Below are 12,726 nucleotides of genomic sequence, written 5' to 3'. Positions count from 1 at the left end.
AATTTCCCTTGTCATTAAAAAAAAAAAAAAAACCCTTAAAAACGATACAAGATAAGTGTGCTCTAATACTCTAAACCTTCAATCTTACCAAAAAGATACAATTGAATCATTTTATTATTATTATTATTCATTAAGAGCAACTTCATTAGTGTGTAAATTTTTGTTGATTTTTTCAAGTTCATGTAGAAAAGAGGGGGAAGAGAGAATAGCGAAAATGATGGAAAAAAAAAAAAGAGAAAAAGAATTCTGACAAAAAAAAGTAAAAATAAAATATAATAATAATAATAACAACAACAACAACAACAACAACAATAATAATAGTTCTTTACGTGCCTAGCTAGAGGTAACAATTTCCCACATGCAAGAATTACATTGGTGCTTTCTCTCTTTTCTCCCTTCAATGGACTCCACAAAAAATTTGATTTTGCATGAATAAAAACTTCCAACAAATTTTCTCCGGAGTAGTTAAAAACCTCATTTCAAATTTTTTATTATGAAAAAACTCCCAAAAATCGATGATGTCGTTACCTTAACTAGTCACATCATATGTGAAATAAAAATATATTGATATTGATATAACATAATAATAATAATAATAATAATAATAATAATAATAAGTATTATATATTATTGTCAAGCTAGCCCACCAGGCTAAGCCTGTTTTGACAACTCTAGTTTTGTGTTGGTATTTAGATTGATCAATAAATGAATTGTTGTGTTACAATGGTCTTTATACTACTACTTGAAAAAAAAATATATGTATTAGCTCCAAAAAATCTCCGCAAGCTCGACATTTATGAAATTTATAAAGTTAACCACATCCCATGTTTCCAAAAAAAAAAAAAATAATAAATAACCACACCCCTTATTTCAACAACACGGGAGCACATTCTCCCACTACATGGCACACTTAATGTACTTATGTAACGACCATGTTGTCAGCCTTATACTAGCAAACTACTTGATATAACTTTATTAATATTTATGCCTCGACAGGTTGCCACATTATCTTATCCATCAACTTGCACATGTCACCCCTTCATACCTGCCTTTACTTTAGTCACGTGTGACTCTAAAGTTTGTTCCTATCGTTTATTGTGTTCACACTTGCGTTGAGTGTGACACTCAATTGCTCATGTGCATTTCCTTGCTCACGTGGCATAAGGTATAACGTACACTTGCTCGACCACATACCCTGGCATATCGCTATTTGGGCACGCACCTTGATTACCCCTTTTTACCTCGTTGCAAACCCAACGATTTACTAAACCTTTCACTAGTTTATCGCTCTATCAGAAATCTCTGTACTTATTCATGTTGCTTTATACAAAGTGCTACATCCCTAAAAACACCAAAAATATCATTTAAAAAATAGGGATAAAAAAAACCATCACCAAGGAATACCAAAAATGTTTTTGTTTTCCTTTTTTTTTTTTGATAAAAAATGTTTTTTTTTTCAAAAGAAAAAAATTGTTTTTTGTTTTCCTAATTAGGAAACTTAGAATAAGATTGATGGAGTATTAGAGTGGGGAGTGCCTTTTAATTTCTTAATTACAAAGTAACCACATAAAAGTTCTCAAATACTACTCCACTCCCCACTCCCTTCATCACTGTTTCAACTTTCATCCCATTTCCATTAATCAATTCCCCAAAGCTTCGAAAAATGGCGTGGATCCGCCTTCAATACGTCTAATTGGAGAATCTATACAACACTAACTACACACGAATGGAACCAAAACCCTATGCAAATAGGCAGCATCATCATCATCATCATCACCATCATCACAGGGCGTACGGTGGCGGAGGGGGAGGTCCGAGCCCGATGGAAATGACGGCGACGAGGCAACCACCTCAGCTGTCGCAATCTCAGCTTCAAATCTCCGATAACGACCGTAGCAGCAGTGAGCTACGCGCACTGGATTGCAACCTCACTTCCCTCTGCGATCACATCCAATTGGAGGGCTTCAACAATGGCTCCTTCTCCGATATTGTCGTTCAAGCCATGGGTTCCACCTACCACCTCCACCGCCTTATCCTCTCCCGAAGCTCTTACTTCAGGTATCAGACCGTCTATCATTTTAAACCACTATCCTCACCAGCCTAAGCAGAATTATGTGCCCGTTTCGTGTTGTGCCGTGTGCGTATGTTTCCGTGGTTAATTAATTCATTCAAAGTTGTTGCTGTTGTTATTATTATTAGTATTATTATTTTGTTGTGATATGTGTCTGTGTTTTTGTGTTCGTGATTATTTTAATTTTTGGTGTCATGATTTGTTGTGCAGGAACATGTTGCAGGGACCTTGGAAAGAAGCAAGTGCTCCGGTTTTGACCTTGAATGTGGATGATAATAATGTCAATGGGGAGGCTATTGAACTAGCTCTTGCTTATCTTTATGGACACCACCCCAAGCTCAGTGATAATAATGCATTTCGAGTTCTTGCCGCTGCATCCTTTCTTGACCTTCAGGCATACAATCCAAACCTCAAAGAATTTTACATAGTTGTTGCTGCATTCATATTAAAGCCTAATTGTTGTATATGCCTGAAACTAGCGTTTAATCTTGGAGCAGAAACATAGATATTTTGGTAAAAAGGAAATTTATTAATAGAATAAGGAAGTTTAAGATGGAGGAATTCTGCATATCAGAGTTTGATGAATTCAATTCCTACAGAACTTTGTTGGATTTTATGGTATGTTGGTAAGTGAATAAGTTTGTTGAACTGTTCTCTTACCCAATAAAAGAGTCCATCATCTGCCTTGGTAATTTGAAAAGACAGCCTAGGACACTAGGCTGTGATACCATGTTGAAATTGAGGGATTGAAATGCCTTACGCTTGTCAAATAGGCCACCACCTGCCGGTTAGCGGGAGCAAATTATGTGAGAAACCAAAGCGAGGGTAGAGAGAATATATGATTGAATTAATACTAATAGGTTACCATAGATTGTCTCTCTATGTTTTTGTGTATTGAACTATATAGAGGCCCTATATTTATAGGAACATTGGGCTAAGTCACCTCTACTACGAATAGGAAACTAAGCCCACACCTACTAGAAATAAGACTAGGGTTTCCTATTATTCAACATAAACAAAGTGATTGGAGCCAATAGCCTGATTGCAAACAGCACTAAGGAATAAGGATATCTATCTTCAAGAGTTTTTGTTAACTACAAGCTTTATACCTATCATTTTAGTTTGATATTAGTTTTTTGGTCTGTTTTTTCAGTCATATACTCATATCTTGTATTTTCAAATTTCAACGATTAAGTCTTTCCATGCTGATTTCCAACTTGTTAAAATGGAAAGTTTAGTACAGGAAGAATAATGAAGGTTGAGATGCTACTGGTGTAATTGACATTGATTCCAATATTCTAGTATTCTCAAGAGTTTCTGGTGAACCTGAAACATTATCCTTTATTTAGTTGATGGTCTCATTTTGCATGCAGGATTTATGTGCAATATGCACGGACTTCATCATTTCAGAGCTATGGACATCAAACTTCTTAACATACCAGGTTCAAACTGCATTTAAGACTGATTATTGGTTTATCAGCTTTTAATTTCTATTTCTATAATTAACCACGTAATACTATGTTATAGGTGTTTGCAGAGAGCCAAGATTATGGAATACATGGAGAGCGAGTTAGAAATGCTTGTTGGGGATATCTTTGTCAAAGTGGTGCCATGGAGTTGAAAGAGGCAAGTTATATTGTACAACATTCAACTTGGGTTTTAGTTTAAATACGGGATATTTTCTTCTCCTCCTAAGGATGATGATTATCAGCACTTCTTTGAATGTATATAAATGTATCTAGACATGCCAGCATCAACTTTGTTTCTCTCTGACAAGTTTGAGCAACAAGCTGCTGCTTTTCATTAGAGCTTTTGGAGTAAAACCTTTTTTCAAAAAGTGATAGGAGATACCTTGCATTATGATGAATGACAGGATTGATGAATGTCTGTGGTTCTATTTAGGCTTGTTTGATAAGGAAATTTGTTGTTGATTCTCCTCTTCCAATGCCTTTAGGTTCTTCTTCTTTTAATTTTTATTTTTTAAAAAATTATTTATAAAAAGTAGTTACTTTGCTTGACACTTTTACTTGTTGGACAAAGAACTCTAAATGGTTAGTGCCTGCTGTTACTGCTGTTATAGAGTCATTTCCATCTTATAGTTCCCTCTTATTCTTGAAAAAGGCTCCAAGTTTCATCCAACTTTGGACTCTTATGAAAATATCTACTCTTTTATATTAGTTCTTAGGGCTATAACTGGTTTTTTTGTTTAATTGTTGATTCTGTATCCCATCAATATCAGGTCCTTCCTAAGCTCTCATCTCAAACATTGCATGCTCTGCTTACCTCTGATGAATTGTGGGTACCAAGTGAAGAGAAACGGTGAGAAGACACATGAATTTTTTGTGTGTCTGGGCTGTTTTTTTGACATGCTCAGGAATCTTACAAGCATTTTCCTTCTGCTTTGCTGCCTTCGTAGATTTGAACTGGCTTTATATAGTCTTCTTGCTAGAGGTGCTATGTGCAACACGGTGCATCATGAGCGGGGAAGTTGCAGTTCTTGCACTGATGCAGGAACAAGTACTTATTCAGATGCTTCCAGAGTGAAGGCTAAGAACTTGCGTGATGGCGGCACTGATAAACTGATGGAATCTGAATTGAGGAATCTAAGCTTAAAAGATGGACAAGAAAGTCATAATACTGCTCATAATATTCTAGTTGAGCTTGCAGACTGTGTTGTTGATTCTGTCACTGAGGTACATAACAAACAACCTTTGCAAGAAGCGGTTTGCATTCAAACCAACTTGGAATCTAGATATGGATGCAACATAGGACAAGCTTCATCAAGTAACTCATTTTTATACACTGGTGAAGTTGGATCCTCATGTTCTTTTATTGAAATGCCAATAAGTGGTGGAGCAAGTAGGCTAGGGAGCAATGGTATGTCTATGGAAGGGCCATCAGAAGAAGATCCATGCTATCAATTAAACAATACATCTTGGCTGTCTGCAGACCAAAGCAACTGCGCACCAATGAGTGCATCTGGTGATGTGCTTATACCCAGTGATTGGGGAAGATGCAACATGCCCTCCCTATCTTGGGGTGGTAGGACCGTGGGACGAAGAGAGGTGAAAACTTGCTTAAATGGACATTGCGGAATTAACAGAGATGATTATGATGCCTTTGTCAATATTTTTGAGGGAGGATCTCTATTGTATTGTAACATGTCTTTTGAGGCACTTCTAACTGTGAGAAAGAAGCTGGAAGAATTGGGATTCCCTTGCAAAGCTGTGAATGATGGGCCTTGGCTGCAGGTCTAGATCTGTTATTTAATTTTGTCTTGGTTGCAGGTCTAGAACTGTTATTTGATTTTGTGCATGATGCATGAGAGAATGTTGGCAAGTCCAAGCTGTGCACTCTCTTTAATTTAATTAACAAAAAAAAAAAAAAAAATCTCCCAGAGATTCTAAAATCAAGATACTTTGCAAGTGTTCATTTCCATTTGGTCATTCTCTGAATGCATACTCAGAAGCATATAGTTTGGAGAGGTTCGATAATTGTCTTATAGAGTGAATAATTTTCTTATCTTTTCTAACGTCTTTGAAAGTAACATGTGCATTTATGCAAACTATTTTGAAGCTTCTTTAAAAAAAAAGTTATTTAAGATTATTTTCACTGAACAGAACTCGAAGGAGATAAAAATAATAATAATAATAAACAGAGAAAATACTAACATACTTTGTGTTTGTTTCCAATATTTAGGGTCATTGGTATGGAAATGCCTGAAAACATTAAAGTCTTTCAACATTCAAAGTATTACTTTTCTCTGGAGTTTTTCAGTTGATGAAAAAGAAAAATAAATGGTACTGTATTGCGGCAATAGTGATACAAAGCTAGCATTATTATATCTTTGATTCTTTGAAACTACTTTTCTGTACATCAAATAGCACAACAAATCTGGATGCATTTTTTACCCAACTAAAGCTATTGTTTGCAATATCCCTGTGGTCTTTCTTTTTCTTCTTGTTTAACTTTTATTGATGGATTTCTTTGTGACATGGATCTTTTTACATATCTTGTAGATGCTCTTGAGCCAGCGAGTGCAAGAAATTGGTGCAGATACATGCAAAAGTTGCTGTCTTGTGAGTATGGCATGTGCCTGTAGACAGCCTTTTGGATATTCACGCAATGTTGCAGCTACTGGATATTACATGACAGAGCATGATCAGGGCAATCCACCTACCAATGCTGGTAATGTGTATGTCAATGATTCTGTCCATCGTGAAGGAAATGGTCTCTTTAGGCCCGTACGTGTTCATGTTAGGGGGCCTATTGATGGGTTGGCTGGAATTGGGCGTGGGAATACATTTGTTCCTGCAGCTGCATGGCCCCCAACACGTTTTGTCTTCTCTCGTGTACCATATGGGATGGGTAATCGTAACTGTCAGCAGTCTGTTGGTAATGATGACCCAGAAAATAGAGGGGACCACAATGCAGACCTTGCTGGGGATGGCTTGACAGCTTTGGTTGGTCTCAGCCAGGAGGGAAGTAATATGGCTACTATTTGTGGGGAGCAGTTAGAAAGGGGTTATGATGTGGATCTTCAGAGCAGGATGGTAGGATCATCAATATCTGTACCTAATGTTAGTAGTAGTATTTCCTCACAAATGTTAGATTCTGGGCGTACTGTTGGAATCGAGTGGGAGAATGACAATAGTTCTATATCATTGGATATGAAGACACCCTTAAGTCATTTTCCTCCTTTTCGGTTTGGGTAAGTTATATTCTTTGGCATATTGTTGACTTCTAAGCAACTGAATAGCTATATGTATGGCGATACTTTGATGTTTAGTACACAGTAAAAGATCTCAGTTCAAGACTTCCTGGAAGGTGAAACATTTTATTTTTGTGTCTTTTATGACATGGAATGGATTTCACTGTTGTGAAACTGGTGTTAGTAAATGTTAGCAAAATTTTGCATCTCAGGACTTGCTAGATCAAATGGCAAGAAATTGGGATGTTTATCCTCTGGAGCTCAGTATTCATCCTTTTTGAGGTTGAAGTTTCTTTCAGTAGTTTCTGACAGTCTTCAAATGTGGAACAGGGTTGAATTTCAAGATGTGCTCAGGCTCAATGATGGTCAAGTCAAGCATTCACCTGAGTTTTTTTATGCTGGTTCTTTGTGGAAGGTATATATGATTACTGTTAGAAGAATAAGGGAAGATAGAGTTTTTTCATATATATTTAGTATGTATATATTTAGCCTTTATTACAGCATGATTTTAGGCTTAAGTTTAGGGATACTTACCATAGTTACTATTGGTTCTGATTGTATATATACATGTATTCCTTCCACTTCATAGTATAAGAAGATACAAGCTATTCTTCCAAACCTCCAACACTTGACAATTACTATCCAGTAACTTTCGCTCTTTATCCATCTGATGATTTTATTAGGATGCACATTATTGTATATGCTGATTTCGTAGTTGTTTTATTTTGAGTTGAATTTTATAGGTCAGTGTCCAGGCCTTTAGTGATGAAGACCCACAGGGACGCCGGACTCTTGGTAATCTTTATGAACCATTGACTCATTCTGCAAATTGAAAAGCAATTTTGCCATTTTCTAAAAAGAATTATTTATTTCTCAGGGCTTTTTCTTCATCGACGGAAGGCAGAAATAACTGATCCAGCTAGAAAGGTGAGCCTTTTCTTGCATGGGTATAACATGGAAGGACCTTGATGAATTCTGAAGAGAAGTTACTTTCTATTTTAGGGCGAATATTCCTCATCAAAGCCATTCATGAATTTTAGTCTTTTACCATCAAGCTGCTCCTAAGTGATTTTTTCCATTTATTAACAAAGGGGTAGCTCAAGTGGCAAATGAGCTTCTTTTTGGGGACGATCCTCGGGATAACCTGGGTTCAATTCCCACAAGTGATAATTTCCCTTGGGTCAGCTCCCGTACCTCTCGGGAGCGAATGAGGATTAGTCGGGTGGACCCGGACCGTAAGACGGACGGAGATAGACCCAGACCACCTCATGGTTTACACTCCCCCCAAAAAAAAAAAATCGAATTTGCAGTCACTTTATCTCTTTTCTCCCCTTTATCAGAAAGTGTTAGATTTGGCTCACTTTCAATACCCTTTTTTCCTATTCCAGGTGCACGTGTATGTTGACTCTCGTGAAAAGGTCACTGCTCGCTATCAGGTGAATCACCATATCAATGTTCTCTTTCCATATATTTAGTATTTGTGTGCAAGAATACTAAGTGTGCAGCCTGCTTTTAAATACATTCACGCCCCAGTTGATTTGTCCATCCAAGAGAGAAGTGATGGTATTTGGAAGCTTCAAACAGACGGGAACTCTTCTCCCCAAAGCTCCCAAGGGATGGGGCTGGCGTTCAGCCTTGTTGTTCGACGAACTCGCGGATCTTCTCCAAAACGGGGCACTACGAGTGGCTGCCGTTGTACAGCTAATCTGATGCTCTAGGTAAATAACACGCAATACCAAACACTTACTAAAAACATACTCTCAAGATTTTGATGTGTTCAGATGGAATTACAGCTAAATTAATTATACTTTTGCAAAACTGACGCCTGTCAAATTTTCAAGGTATTCAAGCCATTATTTTCCCGGCTTAACACTCTCGTGGCTAAACAGATACTGTTGTAGTGTACTAGTGTTGTGTATAGTTATCCCAGTTATATGTTGCCTGTGTAGCAAGGAAGCTAAAACAGTCCTTGTCAAATTGAATACTTGCTGCATAAGTTCTGAGTAAAATATTACCTGTTCTGTGTACGTTTGAGCTACTTTTCTTTGAATTCTTAGAATACATGTTTTGCAACAATATGTTGTTTTTCTGAAATGTTGTCCTTTAGTTTAGACTTTAGATGCTATGAACGTGGTCCTCTAAATATATATGGTGTTGGTAAAGATAGTAGGTTTGAAATTGTGATATGTTTTACAATAGAATTGATTACCACATCAGTGAACATGATTATCAATAATAAATATTATTAGGGAAAAATGCATTTTTAGTTTCTCAATTGTTCTTTGTTAGTTGTTTTAGTCCTTAACTTTTTATGGTTGTAATATACACCCCTAACTCTTTAAAGTTATAGTTTTAATCTCATTAAACAACAAAATTATTAAAATATTATTTAGTACATGTGTATTTTAGTACTTTTTAATATTTCTATTTTAATTATAACATTCTTTAGTATTGATATTCCATTTGTAAAAAAAAAAAATTTTTAAAAAAAACTTTGATTTTAATAAGTTCGTGTAGGGAAGATAGTGAATATGTACCGCAATTGAAGAAAAAAATTTCTAAAGAATAAGGTTATTAATTTTTTATTTTGTACATAAAATACCAAAAATGAAAAAATAAAAAATAAAAAATAATAAAAATGAACTTTTAAAATATTCATGTACTAAGTAAAATTTTAATATATTTTAATAGTTTTGCTGCTCTTGAGATTAAAATTGTACGGAGTAACTTTTTTGAAGAGTTATGAGATATATTGCAACGATAAAAAGTTAGGGACTAAACAAAAAAAATGCATTTGTCTCATATTATTAAAAATATTAGTAACTATTGTCTCATATGGTGTGTGCCTGACGCGCAAAGAGTGAGTTCAAAAAAAATAAAAATTGTGAGCTTCACGAAAAAATGCATTTGCATAAGAGTAACTCTATTTTCTCTCTCATTTTTTGCACATAATCTAGGGCCTTACCAAAAAACTCTTAAAAAATCATTGGTGTAATTGCTTTTAACGTTTAATTATTCACATAGGAAAAACTAATGGTGCATTAAATTTGAAAATGATTCAATACTTAATTTGGAGTAACTAAATTTGATAGCTTTAAAGTTCAATGACTAAAATTGAAAATACCAATTGAGTTATTGTGAAATCATTCATGTGAACATGGATTGATGGTATAAAATCATATTCTTAAGAATTTGATGTTTTTTTTAAACCAAATGTCGTTTAACTATTAGCTCCAAGAACGAAAAGGTAATTTCAGTTCACTTGAAAGCAAACGCCTCCTAGACCCTTTCAATGACATTTTTTTTTTTAAGTTATACAATTTTCACAGCACAAATTTGAGTGTGAGCTAGACCCATTTAGGTATCTTCTATTATATCGATTTAGGTTTTAGGGTTTGGAGATGGGTGAGTTAATTAATTTGCACGCAAATCACATTGCTATCTATTTTATTTTAGTTGCCTAATCACGTTGCTACTTTTATAATTGCATTTACGTTTACGACGTACGTTAATCTTGGATCCTGCTAGAAGACTCCTTCTGTCACTGATATCTTCATTTATATAGATACGGAGCATATAATTTTTTGTTTCATTTCCTAGATTTGATCGATACTACTTTTGTCTTTTGTCGCACGTTTAATTGGATTTTTGTGTATTTTAACTAGAACAGAAATCATAATTTCTATCGATAATTTTATGATTCAATGCCATAAATGTAAAATGTTATATAAGATGGGTTGGGTTTAATTTTTATTTTCTTGCATGTAAAAAATAAAAATAAAAAGACTTTGTCATCTGATATAATATTTTGATGAGAATAAAAGTCGAAAATTTCAAACAATAATGCCATGGTATTTGGTTATCATGGAATATGTATTTGAGAGAGTAAACATAAATGGCCAACCGTTATATAGTCGATCATGATCTACATTGTAAGGTAGACAACTGATATACATACTCATTTTTATTATACTACATATTCATTTCATGATTAGTTTTAATTCTTTTTTAAATATCTAAATTGATACCATGTAATAATAATAATATTAATAAAATAGTTATAAAAAAACTAAATGCCATTGGTTACAAATTCCTGAGTTATGTAAAATTGTATCTGATAAGAGAAGATTATAATTTACAAAACATTCTGTATTATAAATCACAATATTGTAAAATTATAAGATTTATTATAGATGATATACATTTCTCAATCTTTTGAATCTTAATAAATAATTTTGTGGGAGACGCGGGAAACCCACGCTTTCTTGTGTGATGGATTTCACCGAGAGAATGCTATAAAAAATTGAATTCAAGAATTATACTTAACCATCAATATTGGGAACTGAAATACTTAAAAAATAATAATTATTTCACGAATCAAATAGAAGAATTAACAACTCCACAGCAGAAATGTGGAAACAAAAGAAATCCCACATGATTTGCACTTACTTACAAACAGTTGGGGAACGAGAAACAATTAAAAAAATGTTTTTAAGAAACTAAAAATTATACGGAGTATTTGTTTAAAAGAAAAAAAAATTGCAACTGACACCATTTTACGATCTAATATAATAAATAAATAAAAATAACACATTTGAAGAACTCCTCCGTAATCCGTACGCAAGTTGATTTTGTGAGATTAAATTAATTTGTATTACTTATTATTAAAAGATGATAAAAAATATATATATTTCTTAGACCATTGAGAGATTTTATTTTATTTTATAAATGAAAGTGACAATAGTATAATTAAAGAAATGGAAAGTGATAATTTCTTATAATTTAAGGACAAAAATGTTATTTCTCCAAAAAATTTCATTGGTTTCAAAGTAATAAATATTTATAGAGTACAATAATACCACATATATTTTGGTGGTAAAAATATTGTTTGATTTAGCAAAATGTGATAATTCAAGTAAAAGATATATATTTTTTTTTCAAAGCCAAGTGAAAGATATTTGAGTAACACAAACTAAAATTGAAATTTCAAATTTATATGTATGTGGTAACTAAAAGATTAAAAAAAAAAAATTTATTTGACTTGACATATTATAACTGTCAAGTAATATTTTTTTCTTTGAAAATTATACATGCCGAGATATGAAACATAACACGTGTCACATATTTAAATTTCATTAGGTAAAAAATGAAAGAAATAGTAAAATGTAACATTCTTTGAATCAATCAAAGTGTGACACATTGCCACGAATTTAGAGTTGATGTAATATTTCTCTGAGTTTTATTACATGTACCTCCAAATTCTAATCATTTACTTTTATTTCAAAACAATAATTGTATATTTTTATCACGTGTGAGTCTCAGGAAAAATGTCTACGTCAAGATTTGTAAGAGAGTAAAAGTTGAGAGTAAGAAATATGAGATTCTCTTTTCATTTGGGAGAAATTCTATAATTTTTCCATTCTATAACTGCTCATCATACTCGAATCAAATATTCATGTCCGTACAACAATAGTGATTGCATGAACTTGTGCCTCGCCTACTAGTACCTGCGTTTATATAATAGTCGTGTAAGTTCAGTTGTTCATTTCAGATTCTGAGACCCTTGATATTGTCACCATCTTTTCCATTTTGACGAAATCTAAGTATAGGCATTTCACCAAACAGTAATGGTTGCTTGAATTGCCTGCAATTTCTTAGCTGAAATGATCCCAACTACTCCCTCAGCTGCTGCCTTTTAAAAACTCAGAAATCATATATAGCCTCGTGCTTCCATTGCAATTTTGCAGACTTTAAAGCCTCTCATTTGATAAACCCCTTTGTAGTTTTACTTAACCTCTTATGTTCTAGCTTGTCTTGCTGCTTGGTAGACAAACCCTCAGCTCAATCAACTTCACTGGTCCAGTTTCTGATTCCATGACAGGTAATTTTTTTTTAGTTGTATATATCCACTTTTAACTTCTTTTTTTTTTTTTTTTTTTTTTTT

General features: G+C 33.9%; 2 protein-coding genes across 3 annotated transcripts in view; both read left to right on the top strand.

The window, feature by feature from the left end:
• Positions 1-1,571: 1,571 nt before the first annotated feature.
• Positions 1,572-8,809, top strand: LOC116002216. Of its 2 annotated transcripts, XM_031242290.1 has the most exons (13): positions 1,572-2,058; positions 2,282-2,465; positions 3,445-3,513; positions 3,599-3,697; positions 4,311-4,390; positions 4,488-5,322; positions 6,091-6,782; positions 7,113-7,197; positions 7,526-7,577; positions 7,660-7,709; positions 8,171-8,218; positions 8,316-8,500; positions 8,624-8,809. In XM_031242290.1, the coding sequence occupies exons 1-12, from the start codon at positions 1,727-1,729 to the stop codon at positions 8,490-8,492; spliced, it is 2,703 nt and encodes a 900-aa protein (XP_031098150.1). In that variant the 5' UTR covers positions 1,572-1,726; the 3' UTR covers positions 8,493-8,500; positions 8,624-8,809. The 2 variants fall into 2 exon arrangements, with proteins under 2 accessions (XP_031098150.1, XP_031098149.1); XM_031242289.1 differs by having other exon boundaries at positions 8,316-8,809.
• A 3,483-nt stretch (positions 8,810-12,292) lies between these two features.
• Positions 12,293-12,726, top strand: part of LOC116002537 (ABC transporter C family member 4-like) — a 9,002-nt gene continuing 8,568 nt past the window's right edge. The window contains exon 1 of the mRNA XM_031242707.1: positions 12,293-12,663. The gene's annotated coding sequence lies outside the window, so the exon portion shown is untranslated. The remainder of the gene's footprint in view (positions 12,664-12,726) is intronic.

The sequence above is a fragment of the Ipomoea triloba genome, chromosome 13 (assembly GCF_003576645.1).
Source record: "Ipomoea triloba cultivar NCNSP0323 chromosome 13, ASM357664v1".
NCBI lineage: Eukaryota > Viridiplantae > Streptophyta > Magnoliopsida > Solanales > Convolvulaceae > Ipomoea > Ipomoea triloba.
Note: the sequence above shows the minus strand (reverse complement) of the source record. Positions and strands in the feature narration are given on the sequence as shown.